We start from the raw sequence: 19,109 nt of genomic DNA on the forward strand, positions 1-19,109 counted from the left end.
ATGGGAAAATTAAAACCCATTTTGTCCCTATTCTCAAGAATCACTGATTTAACTCTGGACAGTGACTCCAGCACTGGAAAAGTGGCCCAAAAATACCTGGAGAAACATCCAACATTTCAGCCCAGAACAGTAAAGACCTGGAAAAGCTGAGACAGTAAAGAACCTGTAAACCTCCAGGCTGCTGGTGAAGAACCTGAACCTGAGATGAAGAGCCCCCCACCCAACCCAGAGAGGAACAAGGAAACTGCTCAACAGTCAACATGGCATGAAGTACAGTGGAAACCAGATAGTTACATACACTGAATGAAGAGACAAACACATTTTGTTTTCTGAAATTAAATCAGACCAAACATGTCTTGTTTTAGCTTAGTTAGAATTACCAAAATTATTTCTATTTGCTAAATGTCAGAAAACGTAGTGAGAAGATAACCTAACCTAAAGATGAAAGAAAACATGAAAATGCTCAGAAAAGAATAAATGCCATGCTATTCTTTGTTTTTTTAATGCCAACTAGATTTAGTTTTTTTATGTTCTTACTCATTGTTTGCTATTTCTATATCCAAGTAGAAAACCTTCAACATTATAACCCTTGAATCTTGAGATGCTGAACACTTTAGCTGACATTAATAAAGCATAAGAAAGGGTAAAGAGATGAGTCATGAAATACATCAAATATGGATCAGAACTGGCCACTGTGTTTCTACAATAAAGTGAAACAGAGACTCAGTTCTCCTTTTCACTTCTGAACGACTGTGTTACAGAACAGACCATGGATGTAAAAAAAAAAAAAAAACAGAACCAATTTCAAATTCAGTTTCCCGTAAGTAGATTAAAGTTGCTTATCCAGCACAGCTGAACAGAAAAAAGGCAACTTTCTGTCTTCCTGGTTTTGTAGAAGCTATTTGTGACTGTGTGGGACGTCCTCACCTCCAGCTTCATCCTGACGTCCTCCCTCATGTTTGACACTTTGTCCAGGTGCTTGGAAGCTGCCTCCACCTGACTGCAGTAATGGCCGTACAGAAGGAGCCTGCAGGGAGGCACAACAGAAAATGCATCTGCTGCTCAGATCAGTTCAAACACACAGCGGGGTGTGTGAGCTGCTGCTGCATACCTTTCCTTGTAGTTGATAAACACCTGGTAAAGATTCTGTGCTCCGTGATTTAAAATGGAGTTTCGAACATCTTCCAGCAAACTGTGATGAGTTTTAGCCAGCTCCTACGAAAAACCCACAGTAATGTGTAACATTGAAATAATCTGATATTTACACCTGATATCTGAGTGTCTGTCTTTACCTTTATGTTGATGAAGATACTTTCAATGTCATGAGGTTGAAGAAACTTTTCAAGGGGTTTCATAAAGTGCTGCACAAAACAGGGAGAAGTTCATGACTGTGTGTGCAAAGACATTTTAAACACTTTGTAATGTTTTGGTATTGTTGAAGCAACATTTCAGCTTAAAGGAAGAAGAAATATCTAAAAATGTATGTACTGTATGTCATAACTTTAACTGATGTGTTTATATGTACATCATGTGAAATTCATATTATATAAAAACCAAAAACAAAAGAATATACATTTTAAAATTGTATATGAAATGTAATAAAATATATTTCCTGCTGAGGAACAGCTTTGGAAAACCCCACATTTATTGTCACATAAAATCTCATCAGGTGCAAATGATGAGAACATTTTTACTCATCACTTTGAAAGAGGTTTAGCTTGTTTAAACCACAGAAATTCAGTTTGGTGTGCTCCTTTTACATCTGGTAATGTGAGACTCATCACCATGGTTACGGCATAAAAGCTGCCTGAGACCTTCAGAAAGACTGCAGTCAGTGAGTCCTGAAAGGGGGTTAAAATGACTTAGAAAGAATCTGAAATCATACATTTTACTGGGAAGTAGCTTAATCATTTTGAATGTTACAGGTTTAGCGTGTTCATCCTAAAACCAGACCGCAGGATGCTAATGGCAGCCTCCAAAAAAATAAACCTAAAATGCCATTATACGTCATACAGCTGACTCTTAATAATGTTTATATCAAAGTTTAGATCTGAACACTAAGAAAGTGACCGCACATGTAAAAATGAAAAAAGAAAACAAAAACAAAACTTTTGCTGTTTAAAAAACAATAATAATAATAATAATAATAATAATAATACATGAATGCCAGAGGCGGGATAAGATAAGATAAAACCAGGACTTCTGGAATAATATTCTTTACTCTGGTGGGTCTAAATTTAAGTATTTGGCACCAGAACAGAGGATCTGTTTGAACGAAATCAAAAACAGCATTCCTGAAAAAAAAAACAAAAACAAAAAACCCTCCTGAGAATCTGTGAAGCAGCTTGAAGTGCTATGATTTGCAAAGGTTTTGCTAAAGTGAGAACAACCAAGCTTAAGATCATAAAACCTACGAATAACTATGATCTGATTCAGAAGATATTTAAGGAAATATGAGGCTGTATCTAAGAATTAAAACGGAAACAGAACTGGAACTTCCAACATGACAAAAGGTAGAGAATCTACCAGAGAAAATTAAGAAATGGAAAGTCCAGGGCCTAGTCAAAGCCTAGTATCATTTTCCCTTATGTTAAAATGTATTATTGCTAAAACCTGTAGATAAATGATAAATGTTTAAAGCATCAAAGTGAAATCTTTGATGCTTTAATGGAATTAAATCCCTTTTTCTAGGAATAACAAAATTAAACTATATAATGTAATGTGATTTTTTTTTATTAAAGAACTGTATCCTCATTTCCTCATGTGACTGATATGCACAACGACTTCCACATTTATTGGGGAAACAGCTAAACATATGTAAATTGCCTAAACAAATTCACATTAACATGCTGCCTGATCTCTTTTTAGGTTGACGCATGTCAAGGAACGTTTCATTATGCTTCCTTTTTCCTTGGGTTGTAAATATGGATCACACATTTCTCTTTTCCACTACTCAAAGTGGAAAAGCATCCAATTACAGTAAGCCATATGTGTGTTGAATCATAATGGCTAACTGTTGCTGATCTAGACTAGTTAACATAATTAAAAAGGAAGTTTTAATAAACAAGGTTGAAGGGGAATTTTAGTTAATCTTGCTGTGAGGATTGCAAGAGAGGAAAAATGACTAGTAACTAAAACAAAAGCCGCATTTATTTCAAAGTCTTTACATGTATTGGTCAGTGAATTCCAGTAAAGTGCACAGTATATTACATGTGTGTGTGTGTGTGTTTAGGTGTGTGTGTGTGTGTGTATACTTACCTGTAAGATAGAGTCCAGTGTAGCAGTGTACTTCTCTTCAGTCTGTCGGATTTCCTGCAGGCAACACTCTCGTTTGTCAACACCAACCTTCTGCTGCTGCATGACCAAGAACACACACACACTGTCAAACAAGGCCACACATTTCCATATTTCTCACAGTGTGGTTACATTTATGGCTAAAAACAACAAAAGTTGACAAAGGGGTTCACAATTTTGCCAAACAAAATGAGACGTTGACAGAGTTGAACAATTTTATGGTGAGAGCTGGCAGAGCAGTTCCACCACATTTGGGTTGCTACAATCTGTCGTTAGGATCTGATCATCCAAGAGAAACTGTCTGGTTGACCATGGGGTCACCTGTGTGCCAAACACAGCCCCAAATGAAATTAATCACACCACTTTTTTTAATTCACCCAACCACAGTCTTACAGAAAGTGCTCCTGAGTTGTGTAACTGTTTTCTGATGGCTTTTAGCCAATAAATCAGGCTCTGGTCACGTCACACAGTGCGTTGGGCCGAGTCACAGAGCAGATCATCTCAGCAGTTATCTGTGCTAACAAGCTGTTTGTAATTTGATTAGCCAAAAGCTTTTTGATTTGATGTAGTTCTATTTCCTTTGAATCTGGTCACCAGAAATTCACCGCATTTAGAGTCAACATTTTTAGCAGGTACAGTTTTGCAAGTGAAGGTGAATTTTGGATGGAGGATCTAGTAAGTGAAAAGTTTGCTGGCAAATTTAATGCAAAAAAAGGCACAAACTTATTCATAAGTGCACATGATATAAACATTAAATGTTGTCATTTTAATATCTGAAAAAAAGGCTGATTTCAATGAGATTGCATTTCTTCCATACACATGTAATAAAAAGGATTAAAACATGGCAAATAATGAAAACATTAGGCATAAATATCTAGAAAATTAAACAATATACTTAAATGCATGAGTTTTAAATTTGGCAAACAGTTTTTTTTCACAACATGAATGCAGCAAACTTTCCTCTACTTTGAATCTAAACAAATCAAGAATATATTTATTTTGTTGCAGTAAATTACTCAAATGTAAGACCTCAAAGCTCTCAGGCTGGTGTCTGACGGTGAACAGGTAGCGGGGTAAACCAGAGTCATTTCAAAAGTTCAAGATGTTGAATGTCAAAGCAGAGATACAGAGATGTGGGTAACCAGATGCTGCTCACAGGCTGCTTTCTGTTTGAAACTCACAGTTTCAGGTGGCTCCTCTGTCCTCATCAGGTCCTCATAGATCTCATCCCCTTCATTATCTTCATCCTCCACAAAATCATACAAATCATCATCTTCATCCACCGTGTCACTGTAAGACATCATACCAGCATCATGTCACCACCTTTAGTTTTCCCTTAGTAAGATTTGAGCACAAAGTTGCACTAATGTACAGTTTTTAAACACAATTTGCAATAGTATGAGATAAGGCTTTGTAAATCAGCATTTAGGTCACTTCTGGAAAAACATTTTAATTATTTAAGAACTTTAATAATGTCAGGTCTGCTTTTTTTCTTCTATTTTGTCAGATAAATTCCCTTCTCTTTTTTGAACAGAATTAAAATTCTCAAAACTACTTGTTCAATCTTCAAATCAACTTGTCACTGGTGCACATCAAAAAAAGATGTTTCCCGTTTCTTTGAGCAAGTTACAAATGTTATTTACAGATAATCTTTGAAAAGATCCATCACCTCCACCTCCTCCCTGAGCGGCACCGCTCCCGACAAAACAACAAAGGAGGATTTTTTTCACTGATGATCTGTCTCATACAATATTGTCATGACAAAGTGACAGTTTCAACAAATATGTAAAAAAAATATCTATTATAAAAGTTACATACTAAAGTTTTAAAGTCTTTTATTGGACTAAAGGCAATTATGTTTCCATCAAAAAACACTAAGTAACTAAAGACAAAATAATTACAGAAAAATACTATATGTCTCTTTTTTTTATTAAGACCAAGAATATATGACTTCTGAGACAAAGACTTACTCTATCTGGTCGGAAAGACCGCTGTAGATCTCATCATCAGCAGCACATCCTTCCAAAGGAAAAGGCCTGGAGCAAAGAAAAGGACGTTCAGATGCATTTGTGTTATAAGGCTGTGCAAAACGCAAACCATCAAGACAACATGTAATGAGAGGTGTTATGTTGTAAGCATGTTACCTTTGCGTTTCTTATAAAAACATTCCATTATACAAAACATGTTTGTACAGGCAAAAGTTTTTCTTGGTAGAATGAGTAGAGAACAAAAGGCTCATTTCTAGGGATCTGTGCAGCTACAGTATCCAGGAGTTCAGACCAAAGCATTGCAGCTCTACTTTAAATATAGACCATAAGTATGTCATGAGTTGAGGTGGAGGTGGTGAGAGTGAACACAGGCAGGATCCAGATTGAGAGGTGATGATGATTGGTTTAATAGACAGTAGCTCAAAACAGTCCAGTTCAGGCAGCACAGCAGAGAACTAAGCAACAGCTTAAACCGGTAGCAACAGCCACAAAGGCCTGACCACAGAGCTAAACTTGATCAGGACTATACAGTTCTACTGGAGGGCTAACAAACAGACAACAGGTGGACTTAAATACACAATCAGGATAATCAGGGAATGAGACACACCTGGGAAACAATCAACAGGGAAGACAGGACAGGAACAGGACTAAACACAGAAAACCTCAAAAATAACTACACAGAAAACACAGAACACAACAAAGTGAATTATTTACATGTGAAAAGGAAGGATTGAAAAGCCTGATGCCTGGTAAAACTGTATGATCTTTAAAAGAGGCACTATGTTTTAAAATTTTAAAATATAATATAGAATATAATTTGGTTCAAAGCATAGGACCAATATTGTATTACATACAGTTATATATACAGATATAAACATATTAAATATTAGATAAATGTAAAGCTAATTTTAAATGTTGTTTACCAAAAACAAACACTTTTACAGCTGCATTAAATGTTGAAAGCTTTAGAAAGGGAGGTACAGATTTACTCACTGAAGTCCTCGCTGTAGAGCAACGTGTGAATGGGACAGGATGGACAAAGTGTTCATAACCTGTAATTCAAAAAGACCCACATATTTAATGAAATGCATGAAGAGAGGAAGAGACAGAGTAATGCTATTGAACATGTTTCAAGTTAACACTGAATAATTGTTAACTTGTTACTGCCTCCATCACGATGAGTGATCTCAGGAAACCAGCTTCACTAACCACCGACATGTGACATTGTCAATACTAGACTGTCTGTGTGTGAACTCAATGGGTTTTAAGTTTTATGCCACATTTGGAAGCTTTAAAAATACTTTAAAAAAAGATTGGTTGAAATACACCAAAAATAATCCTAAGTTCAGCATTTTGTCTTTTAGTAACGCAAACATTTAGTTCAGTGGCACCGAGTGACAAAATGCCCCGTCAAACCATAAAGTTTGCTTTGTAGTCAGCAACTTTAGAAAGTTTCAGTTTGATTTCTGCTTTCACTCAGGTCAAAAAAAGGGATGAAAGATTTTTAGAGAAGTAAATATTTGAATGAACTGGTTTCTATCTTTAAAAAAAAGTACTCTCAGTTGATCGGTCTGCAGGCTGGTTTCAGAGGCAAAACGCAGAACTTAGCCCAGAGGTTTCAGCAGGTTTCAGAAAAACAGAGACTTTGGCAAGAAATATAAATATATATATATATATTTTTTTGTTGCTTTTCTAATCCAGGAAAACATTTCAAACTGGACTTTTTTAGCAACTATTTGTTTAAAAGTTCTGTCTTCACATAGTATGTGCATCTCAATAAGTTAGAAGTTGATTGAGAAGTCAATTCATTTCAGTAACTCTATCCAAAACCAGAAACACATATTGTAATCAATTTCAAGCTGCACTTAATTTTTAAAAAATACAGCTTCAGTCTAATGGAAATGGCCTCAAATATGGTTTCTTAAATAGTAAATGTTTTATCTAAGACCAGTATAAAAGTATTATGTTGGTCTACTTTATCTTGGGGAAAAATGCTGAATGCTGGAAGTTGTCAAAGACAACCTCCACTGAATCCTGTGTCCATCCATTTGTACGGAAAGAAAAAGTGTAGTTGAAAAATCAGCAGGTGCAACAGAGAACTGCTTTTTATTATTTAAAGTTTTTTTGTTTTGGCTCTAGTGGCCTTCATTTGAAAGTGCTAGGACAGGAAAGCAGGTAATGAGAGAGGGAAAAGTCACCAGGCTGGGAACTGAACCTATGACAGCCCAGTTGAAGGTCTCCATATGTGGGTTGTACTTAAACCCTGTGCCACCACAGCACCCCCAACCTCCAGAAAACTTTGAAACAAAAGCAAATGAATAATTTGGTGATCTTTGGACTCTGAGCTTTAACAGCCAGAACACCAGGCTGTGTTCAGAATGAGGGTCAAGATTGTTGTATTTCTGACTGTGGCGTTTCAGTTCTTGATTGACCTACAGATTTGTTTTATCTTAACCCCATTCATAATCTATAAAGCCAATGCTTCATTGGCTTTATAGATTTATAGATTATATATTATTTATAGATTATGCTTTATAGATTATGAATGGGGTTCAGATAAAGCAAATCAAGAGAAAGATGAGAAAAGCCAGATTCAACAATCTAGATCACCTGAAGGTGATCGACCTTCCTTCCTGGAAAGGAAAAGTATGTATGCATGTAGGACATGGATATCTTTTTGAATGTTGATATTTCTGTATTATAATCCTTTTTGTGGATCTTGTAAAACATTTCAATTGTTTGAAAAAGTGAGTTTTGGTTTTCATTAGCTGAAAGCCATAAACATAGAAATGATCAGTTATATAACGTTCCAACATTTGAACTATACTGCTTTATGCAAAATGAAGCTATATGAAAAATGTTTAACTTTTTTAAATGAATTAAATTTCCCATGATATAAACTGTACATTTACCATCAGTAAAGATATTGTATATGCTGTATGTCCCACAAATTATGTTGTTTATTATTTTATGTACAAATAATACAACAAAGTTGAAATGTTTCATCATGATGTAAAATGTACCGCTCTCCGTACCTCACTGCATGACTGACTGGAAGTAGAAAAGCGAAGCAAGAAAATAAGTGACAGTAACAGGCAGGAAGCTAAAAACAACAGAGTGCAGGTATCAGCAGCTCACTGACTCATTATGTTACTGAAGGAAGAACTTCCTTATTTACACATAAAGCCAACAGAGCGGCCATCTCTGAAGCCCCTTTTTCTCACTTTAGACAAAGATTCCAACACAGAAAGTGAAAGAGGGCCGTGAAACACTGAAGTGAACGCCGTCACTCAGCCCTTTCAAATGACAGACGTATCAAAGTGCTTCCTGTTGGGGCTCTGTGGGTTGCCTGCAAGCTGCACTAACTAGTCCAAACTCCGATCATGGCTTTGGTTTCTGCACTGTGTTACATATTCCCCGTTTTTGCGAGGACTATTGCTAGGACTGCATAATGAGCACCACTCCTCAGAACATATGAACTAATTTTATTCAAAAACGTTTTGAATAAAAATAGCGACACTAATATATTTATCTATATTTTTTAATCGGGCCATACATTCTTCCATATCTTCCAGAAGTCTACTTTACGTTAATGAACTGACTAAAGTGTTAAAGTCAATTTAGGTGCAAAATGTCTCACTTTAGCATCCACAGTTTTGCTGGTTTTTTTTTTTTTTTCAAAATGAATTGTACTGTTCTTTTATCCTCACCATGTACACCACAGAAATAAATGCCACTAACCCAGACATTCTGCATTTTGAACTGTGTGTTGGAGGCACTTTAGCAGTTATATTTTTGGAGAGGTTTTGAATTTATCAATACAGATTTGTTTACACAGTGAACCTAAATGGTGCTTTACTTCAGAGTGAATTAATGATGGAATCAGTGACCTTGGATGTACTAGCTTTGGTACTTGTAGAAAACAGCCACAACATTATTTTCCTGAAGGCAAGAGCTTGGTGACAATTGAGTGTGACACATGACTCTCTCTGTGGAGAGCTCTTTTTGATATTTCACTTTAAACTTTAACTATCTAACCTGAAGGCTCATGCTTTAACCATCAACCAGTAGAATTGATTGTTGCTTCTGTAACACATAGTTTTTGTTACGACACGGAATCCTAATACAGGCAGAAACTAAATGTAGCTGAGGCTTTGCAGCTCAGTACATTCTGTCACCACTAACTTTTCTCAGTGACCACAATGAGATAAGAGATGTAGCTGAATAACTTTTTAACAGAATCAGGATTTTAGAAAAAATGATTACCATTCAGAATGTTTAGGATATGCTCAACAATCACAAAATGTTGCTTTAGAATAGCAAAAATGTTGTCTGCACTCTGACAACTAGACCGATATATTATATAAATGAGAGCCCATTTATTTAGATTTCAGATCAATTAAAATAGAGTTTATGAAAGCAAACTGCAAATTTTAAAACCTCATGCCCTCTGTTAACCTCTATGTATCCAGATGTTTCTGAAGATAAACCAGTAGGTTGTGATAAACAAGAAGACACCAGTATCCTAACAGAAACGTTTGTTCATACCTTTCCGAAGTCCCGCACGTCGAACAGTTCAAAGGCTTCAAACAAGTCATTCTTCTTGAGATAAAACTTCTCCTGACAGATTGCCAAGAAGGTCCGGATATTTTTCAGGCATAGAAACTAAAACGAAACAAAGCCCAAACATCATTACACATAGAGTCAATTTATTGCACAATCAAGTAATTATGTCGTTGTAAAACATTCTGTATATATCAAAAATAACTTAAAAGAAATTTCACTTCACATCAAAGCCATATCTGATGCCTTGAAATTGACCCCTGGGCCAAGTGGGGACTGAAGCTCCATGGCAAACTTTGTATAAATAGGTTTAGTTTAGTTTAGTTTAGTTTAGTTTAGTTTAGTTTAGTTCAGTTCAGTTTAGTTTAGTTTAGTTTAGTTTAGTTTAGTTTAGTTTAGTTTACTTTGGTTAGGATCCACATTTCATAGTTGTTCTTACAGCTTCATTACATCACTAAAACAGCTTTTAGAAATTAAATAAAAACAAAACAGCAAAAAAAAAAAAAAAAAAAAAAATTAAATACTGCCACACTGAACGAGCAAGCACTGACTGCCAGGAAAGATTGAAGGATTTCTCAAACACGTGTGAAAGAATCAAAGTAACTCTTTAGTTATCTTTTTCATTAGGGAATGACATCATAATATGATATGAAGCTCAAAATAAAGCTTAAAATGTTCAATCTTCTATTTTAGACAATTTATTAACGGAGTCCCAATTCATGAGTAATTCAAGTAAAACCATATTGAAACACTTATTTTTAGCCACAACATGAATAAATCTTCCATCAGGTTTCGATACCCGCTTATCATCTGTAGGTAACGAGGGGCCCGCTGCCCTGCAAGTCAACAGCGTTAACAACTCTGACTGTGTGCAAAACACAATTTCAAAAATAGGTAAGGAAGAATGTATCATTAGTTGACTACCTTCAGCAAAAAACAAAGATAGATTTTGAATCTTTGCTGCTTTTTTTTGCGTATTTCTAAAATAAGTAAATCTCCACACTAACAAGTCATTTATATTCACCTTTCTGTTAATTCTTATTTCATTTTAGTGTTTGACGTTTAGTTTTGACTTAAAGTCACACACAAAAAAATCTGCGCCTGTAAAACTTCAGTAAGTCAACAGTCCATGAGTATTGTTGATTGAGTCTCCATTTCATGTCTCCACCTTCATGAAACTATGTCGCTGCTAGTCGTACAGCATGAAGGCTGGCTTTTTCTTCTGACATAACAAATAATCAGACAAGAGGACCCACTGAAAATAAGCATATTCCTAAGCGGAGGAAAAGAACTAATATGTCATTTAAAGAAAGCACACATTTCTTTAAATATGTCAAAGTTCTCTTCCGAAACACACATGAAATAACTCATTTAATTGTTTTCCCACACCGACTTCCAGATTGGGCTCAGAAGATGAGAGCTTTTCTTTCAAGATAATATCATGTATATTTTAAAAGAGCTTTGTGAAGCAATATTGATAAACAACATTTTTAGGGTTTGATAAATGATTTTCTGCAACCTTTAAGGACATAATTGTCAGCCATGAACCCTTGTTTTAAAAATATTCCATTTGTTAAATGCTCAATTCAACCCCAGTCAAAAACTAATGCCTTGATTCCATAACATTTTTACTTATCTTGTATTTTTGTGGTGTAGTCTAAGATTTATAAATGGAGAAGCTTAAAGTCTGCCCCTGTTAACTAGCAACCCAAATGTTTAATTGAAAACATCTTAGAAATTGGATCTAGCAGACAGAACGGGCCACATGAACTCACACAGAAATGCATTAAGATAAAAAAGTGTCTTAACCTAAAACAAGGTGTCAGAAGAACGGTAATTGAAGCCAAAATAAGGCAATGAGAGAAACCACACGGAGCACGGTTTGAGTGATATGGTGGTCAGACATTTGCTGCTTTATGTAACTTCCTGAACATGCAGCTCTCCCTCAGTCTGTTTCTCTTCCTGACTGTTTCTCTCTGTCTGTCTGTCTCTCTGTGTCTGTCATTCTACCTCTACACAGCTAAATGCAGAACTCTAATTTGAGAAAAGAGGAAACATTAAGTTCTAGCTGCTGCTGCTGCTGCTGCTGCACACATCAGGGTATAAACGAACAAAACAGTCACATACTTGTTCTCACAGAGCATACATAATCAGAGCAAAGTAATTATTGGTGTTTGAGCATAACGGATATCTCCAACTTGTGCAATGTCATCAGGTGAGCCGATGTGCTGATGACACATCACAGTGGACTCTCTGTCTTCTGTTATTGAGCGGATATTTCTCAACCAAATCTGACCTCATAGGATTTCCCAGAGTTTCACGTGTACACTGCACCCTACACCCTGCACCCTACACCCTGCACCCTGCACACTGCACCCTGCACACTGCACACATCTAGCAAGGTTGCAAACAGCACACACACATTTAGATGCACACTTGAAATGTTGCTCAAACATTTCTCTTGAGGGGATTCGGCCCAACATGTGACAATCTCTCTGTGTCAATGTCTATTTTGATGTTCCCAAACCATCATATTGTCATCAAATATTAACCTCTTTGCTAATTATGTCTGTCATCTCATTTTCATCCTGTAGCAACAGCAGATTTTCACTTCACTGAGAATCTGATGCTATCAGAATGTAATCCCTAACAAAAAAGAAAAACTTCAGGCCAGTGCTTACAATACATGAGCTATTGGTCTGTCTTTGAGTTTTGGAGCTTTTTCTTTTCTTTTCCATGCATGTTAATGTAAGATTTATGTCAGCTTCTGTCAGCTTCTTCAATAACTTAGAAGGCTATATAATATAGGCTATAGTAGCCCTACATTAGCTAGCACTCTGCTAGCCTGGTTACCCCGATCCAAAATGTAACAAAATTAAATCCCACAAATTAGTACAAGTTCTGAAATGTTTTAATTAAACTTTATTTAGATTTCAGCCACCTGTACTGTATTGATTAGCTGGAAGATAGCATTTAGTTCAAAGTGAATCTTGTTGGCTAACGCTATTAGCTTTAGATGTGACTCAGCACATTTTATGACATATTTTATAATGTAGGAAGAGTTTTTTGACATATTTCTTTGACTTAAAAAACAGAAAACAGTAGGAAAGTCATTGATGAATCATTTATCTTTTTATCTAAATTCAAAATGCAGAAACTGAATACATTGGCAGATACAGTTTTATGATTTTCCCAGGGTCTAAAAAAGTCATACAAACATCTACATTTTGGTAAGTTTTAAATAAAGATTTTCCTCATAAGAGCTCAAGGAAAATTTAGTTATGTGTATCCATTTAAAACTTATTTTCTTGCCTTTTGTTGTTCCTTTTAATGCAGCAATAACATTGGGAGTTGTGCTGCTCTACTGGGAAATTCGGTCAGTTCTGGCAGAAACTGCTCCCTCTTTTTGCTTGATTAGCTAACAGCTTCAGTGTCATTGTCCAACAGTTGTCTTATTTTCTCACAATGCTTACAGTGTATGCATATGACTGAGGGAAACCCACTCCACATTGAGAAGGCATGCCACAAAGCAATAAAGCATACTGCCTGATCGCTTTCTTTTTAGTGAGTATGGCTGCTGGGAATTATCAGCCAAAATTGTATTTTCCTATAGGAGTACAGTCTGTGAAGGTTGCACCATGTGTAAGGTAAAAAACCAAACACACAACCAAACACACCAACCAACCAACAAAAACAGTGTGAGCTCACAGGGCCAGATATTACTGATTCCCAGAAAAAGTCAAAGAATAATTTTACTTCTGGTTTTCTTTGGTGTGTTTAGCGTTCTTCGTAGCTAAAATTACAGTTATTTTCTATTGGGTTAACATATCTTTGTTTTTTTAATAATTCAGCACTTAGATTTAAATTAAAATGATCTTTCAAATGTCTCACAAAGTCTTAAATTTAACTGAAATTTAATCTGCAGGAACAGAGTTGGTATCTCAAGAATATACTATGAATAAGTCATTTTTATACCTTGTTTCAGATTTATTGTCACTAAATCTTTTTAGCATATTTGAGCTTCATAAAAAAACTTTATGTAATACAAACTTTGATATTTTCTTATAGCAAATACACAACATAAAAAGTCAGCGTTACACTACTGATCTACTATCAAAAAATTCCTAAATGCGATCTTACAGTATACTTTTTTTGTCGATGTACCAAAATTGGTTTTCCTCCTCATTTAATGCACTGTATAGTTTTTTGACATGTTTGTAAACTTTACCACATTTATTGAAGATGCTGTTTTGTTAGGTATGAAAAGTTTTATAACTCCTAAGAATGATTAGCTGTTTGATCAGAAATTGACTGAATACAAAAATCACTTTGTTTTGCTTGAGGTGTGTATAAAGTAGATGATGTAGATCAGTAAGGAGAGAAAGTCTATAGTTTGGGTTCAGGACTTTAATTATAGAGTTTTTGGGTTTCTTATTTTTCTATGTACACCATTTCTTTCTGTTTGGCTGCAAACTTACTCCACCATCACCACCATCTCTACTACAGTTCTGCATGCTTCCAGAGCAGGTGAGATAAGACATTACAATATTTTCTTATCATATAGCCTTTTGGGCCTCAGTGATGCATGCTGGCAGAGTAGTTGCTATGAAAATCACCTATGGACATGGAGGAGGAAAAGATTTGAGTGATTCACCTGGGACATTTGTGGCCGCAGGTTGATCTCTCTCAGGTTGACAGCCTGAGGCAGCAGGTTGTTGAGCAGCTGGCAGAGCAACACACCATCTCTGAGAGCTTGAGCCAAGTCACACACCTGAGGACATCAACCACACACACATACAAATTTGAATGAAGAAACAAAGAGATGAGGATGTACATTTGTATGCAGGTGTTTAAGTGTGGGTGAGATGCAGCTGATTTACCTGTGCGCCCTCCCATGTGACCCGGTGGTTCTCAGGAAGAACACGGCACTCTATCAGCCACATCGCACACTGCCTCCATAGCTCCATCTTTGCTTTTCCTCCAATATAAAGTTTATACAGATTAATTTACAATATATGCTTCTTGCAAAAGACTCTCGACTTGACTTTTTATTTGAGCTTTGACGCAGTAAGAATCCATTTAAGTCCAGTTTTACAAAAAATCGGTTGAACTACAAAGATCACTGAACTGTCACGCTTGCAGCCATTTCAAAAAAGCAGCTTTCTGAAAACTAACAATTCCCTGAAGTCTACATGAAAATACTTCCTCTTTCAACTAAATGACATCGTACGAATTTAAAACAATTTTGTCTTACCTTCACTAATTTCTCTTCACAGCTTTATGTCTTCTATCAATGTTCACTCCGTAACTTAACTTTCATTATCTCATGTTCAGACTTCAACTTCAGCGCTCTTCTTCTGTCTGTCTTCCGTAGTGGGTGTTCTGCAGAGCTGCACTGTGTTGAAGGCTTTTAACTTCATCCCGCAACTTCCTTTTTCCTCTGACGCACCCTCACACACAATCACCACCCAGACACACAGACACAGACACACACGCAGACACACATGTGTGGCCATATGCAAAGTTGCTGCTGTTGCTGCTGTTGCAAACTGATAAAAAAAAAAAGAGTGTGAGCCTGCATAAGAATGTGTGTGTAGACTTAATGCAAGGAACTGATCAGATGCAAAATTACTAAGCATGCATCTGTTTGTGTGACATGTAAAACAGAGGTTTGTCTTCATCAATTTTTATAGAAGCACCTACACATGCAGATTTTAGAGCTGGACTGTTGGATTTAATGTCGTTTTAACAAAATGTTAATTTAGTGTCATGTTGAGGAAATGTTAGAAAAGCACACGCAGAAACACATGCAGACACCAAATAACTAAGTAAAGCTGTTACAATGGGAAGAAAACATTCCTACGTTTCTGTATAGTGTTCTGAATTCTTGATAAGTTTGTCTTGAAGCTGAAAACTGCAGACAGATTTTGGTCACGGAAAAAAAAAAAATCCTAAAACTGCATAATGTATATGGAAATGGTTCACAAAGAACAGAAACACCTAGCAGCAGTGAATCAGACTCAGACTGTATTCAGATTATCCTTTCAAGCAAACAGAGGCTCTAAAGAAATGTGATTTTTAAAGGAACTGTTACATGGAGCAAAGACAAGTCTTAAAAAAATAAATCTTACATTTTAGCTGTGTATAGGTGCAAAATTCTATATAGTATAAACTAGAGATGTGCCGATCAGGTTTTTTCCTCCAAATACCGATACCGATACCGATCACCCATGAGGGCCGATCACCGATACTGATCACATAATTATTATTATTATTATTATTTTTTTATCATAAACACTACCGGTTACATTATGTGGAAAAAGGAACCATGAATTCACCTTAGTTTAGACAAAAACTTGTTTTTAATAACGGAACCCCATAGGATTACTCAAGATTTCTAACGTTTCATTAAGTATGCAAAACCTTCACACAGTCTCAACTGTCTTGCACTATCTTAGCAATATAGACATGTTGTTAAAAGATATATTGCTGCTTGCTGTTTATAGATTATAATAAATTCAAATTTTAAGTGTAGCTTTGTAACCCTTAAAACATGATTGTCTAATTAAATGTATTTTTTTCACATACATGAAAGCACATTTGATAAAGTCAGCTGGCACATTTATACTCCATATTTAGATATTAATTAATAATGCATATAGTATCAACAAAACATATTTGGAATTATTAAAAAAAAATTCTAAATTTCAAATATTACTGAAGTATTATTGAAGACAAATACATGATTGTATCAGTAATTATTGATGCATTTACACTAAAACCCAGACGAAGGTGGCCCTTGTTTAGATTGATGTTTCCTAGTATTACATCACTGAAAATCTGAAGAAGTCAGGCAAGACATCAGGAAGAAAACTGTGGGTCCAGATTCATCTTAGGGAGGCTATTATAATATACATGGTTATTTGCGGTGACAGACATTAGCAATGGATGTCAGAGTCCAACACCCAGCCAAAGTTACACTTTCTTAGTCAAGCTAAGCCTCAAGCTTGCGTGGTGGCACTCAAATGGAAGCAGAACTATCACCGAGGCGATCAGGATGTAATGAGTTTAGTGTTTTTCTTTTTATGCAGTATTGTTTTTTGTGCATTAAGTTTAATATGTTGTCTTACAGTGTGACAGGTGGACTGTGAGGAGTAAGAGGCCCCAAAAAGAGCAGAGGGCGTGGCACGCCAGAGTTTATCCCACCTTGCTCAGTCCTGCCCATAAATTTATTACAGAATAAATTAATTACAAAATTGCTTAAGAAACAGAATTTTATTATCTTGGAATAGCAATGAACCAGATTTCAGTTCCATGTAAATTCTTTGGGCAGAGTTGCAGATATGTGTAATCTTAACTATGTGTTTTTACCGTTATGCAGGTTTAGCATTTTCATTTTATTATTATTTATGTGCTTTGTGTTGAAACTGGGTGTTGAGCATTTGGCATTGTCTTGTCCTTGTCCTTGTGCGCACTATAAATGTTTATGAAAGGGACTGTGTTGTTAAACGAGACCAAGACAGAGAACACACAGGTCCAGACCGGACTCCAGCCCTCAATCCCTGCTAAGCTCTGATGACCCTCCAGCAAATTTGAGAGGGTCTCTTTAAAGCCATGATGAAAATCATACTGCTGGAGTGCTGTGGTGGTGCAGGGGTTAAGCACAACCACAGCTGTCGCAAGTTCGATTCCTGGCCTGTTGACCTTTGCTGCATATCTTTCACCTTCTCTCATTACCCACTTTCCTGTCAATTCTCTATCAAATAAAGGCCAGAAGAGTCAATAAACCCTTTTTTTTTTAAAGAAAGTCATACTGCTCCTGAATCCAGTCCAAGGCTAATTAATTATATTCCTCTCTCAATTTGCAGTTGCTAAGAATTTATTTTCTTTGTGTTAATGACATATCACAATAAATTAACGGTTCAAGTCATTTTGTGCTAATGTTTTAAAATGTGTCCCAGCACTTGGGAAGATGCTACTGTTTAAAAGGTCTTAAAAGTTAGAGAATCTGTGGTATATCAGACGGTGTGTATGACCCTAACTTTTATTTTATTTATCCTTTCAGAAACAGAAACATCAAATTAGTACAGTTTTCATAATAATAATAATAATAATAATAATAATAATAATAATAATAATAATAATAATAAGTCACCAGCAAGAAAGTGTTGGCTGAGTCTCTTACCTTTCTTTCTTTCTTTTTTTTTTGTCTGTCTGGGGTTGTTTGAGTTTGGTTTTGGATTTTTATCATTTTTGGTTTTCCTTAGTTTTTTCAATTTATCTTTGCCTTGTTTTCCTCTTCTTTAGTGATTCTAGTTATGTTTATTTCTTATTTCTGGTTATTATCTGTTGTTCTAGTTTTATCAGGTGCGGTGTCTTCCGGCTGTCTTCTCTGGTTGGTGTGTGGTGACATTGCAGAAAAAGGGTCTACAAGCTACACACTTTGGTTGAACAGCAAAGTTTTATTAGAATACTGCAGTCTAAATCAGTATGACCAAATTGTGAGGATATCTTAGCCCAATCATAGCAAAATCCTCCCGATCTCTGGGCAGTGTCCCTTTTATAGGGTTTTACCCTACACATATTCCCCAAAGTAAACAAATCACCATATGTATACATTTCACGTTCATGTCTTCTTTTGGGTCCTGGCTCCGGATTGTCTGCTTATACATCTGGAGACCATATATTAGACTTATTTTTCAAGCTTAATGTCTTTTGACCCTTGACCTGACTGCATTCCCAAATCCTCAGAAAGTGCTCCTGTGTGGTCAGACACTACATAGGTTTCTTTAGTCCAGTTATTCTTTAGTGTTTGTATTTTGCCTGTTCCCCTGGGTTTTCTTGCTCGCTTCCCTGTGCCACTTTCTCTCTCCCCCTCCTGAGTCTGCTTTCACTCCCTCCACTCACACCTGTGACCAATTAGCTCACCAGCCTAAGTCTTTTGTTCCAACACTCAACCTCCCCAGTATTTAAGCACTTCATTGCTAGTCACTACTTGCCGGTTCGTTATGTCTACTCTCATGCTTCCTATTCTCCCATTTGAGTTTTGCTCTGGCTCAAGTGATTCTTGTTTTTTTTTTCATGTTTTTATTAAATACCTTAAAATAAACCACACTTCCAGCTCTGGTCTGCTTTGTGGTCCAATCACAAACCCACACTTCATGACAGTTTTATGTTTATATAGTCTCTGTGCTGGATTCTCCTTTGTTAATTCAGCTGCCTTTTATGGTCTAAAACCAATAGTGTAGTTCTCTAAGGAGTGTG

At 36.1% G+C, this 19,109-nt stretch overlaps 1 protein-coding gene across 3 annotated transcripts in view; it reads right to left on the reverse strand.

The window, feature by feature from the left end:
* vav1 (vav guanine nucleotide exchange factor 1) overlaps positions 1 to 15,351 on the reverse strand; it is a 27,165-nt gene extending 11,814 nt beyond the window's left edge. For 2 of the 3 annotated variants that reach the window (XM_007549576.2, XM_007549577.2), the window contains exons 1-11: positions 15,100 to 15,351; positions 14,726 to 14,823; positions 14,500 to 14,616; positions 9,831 to 9,947; positions 6,276 to 6,334; positions 5,265 to 5,330; positions 4,476 to 4,584; positions 3,259 to 3,354; positions 1,293 to 1,361; positions 1,112 to 1,215; positions 928 to 1,027 (exon numbers count right to left, since the gene is read on the reverse strand). In XM_007549576.2, coding sequence (XP_007549638.1) covers positions 928 to 1,027; positions 1,112 to 1,215; positions 1,293 to 1,361; positions 3,259 to 3,354; positions 4,476 to 4,584; positions 5,265 to 5,330; positions 6,276 to 6,334; positions 9,831 to 9,947; positions 14,500 to 14,616; positions 14,726 to 14,812 — 924 coding nt within the window. In that variant the 5' untranslated portion in view covers positions 14,813 to 14,823; positions 15,100 to 15,351. Of the gene's footprint in view, positions 1 to 927; positions 1,028 to 1,111; positions 1,216 to 1,292; positions 1,362 to 3,258; positions 3,355 to 4,475; positions 4,585 to 5,264; positions 5,331 to 6,275; positions 6,335 to 9,830; positions 9,948 to 14,499; positions 14,617 to 14,725; positions 14,826 to 15,099 lie in introns of all 3 variants that reach the window. The other variant, XM_016670257.1, reaches the window with a different exon arrangement.
* Between the last annotated feature and the right edge of the window lie 3,758 nt (positions 15,352 to 19,109).

Source organism: Poecilia formosa, unplaced genomic scaffold (assembly GCF_000485575.1).
Source record: "Poecilia formosa unplaced genomic scaffold, Poecilia_formosa-5.1.2 Scaffold32, whole genome shotgun sequence".
In the NCBI taxonomy this organism is placed as follows: Eukaryota; Metazoa; Chordata; class Actinopteri; order Cyprinodontiformes; family Poeciliidae; genus Poecilia; species Poecilia formosa.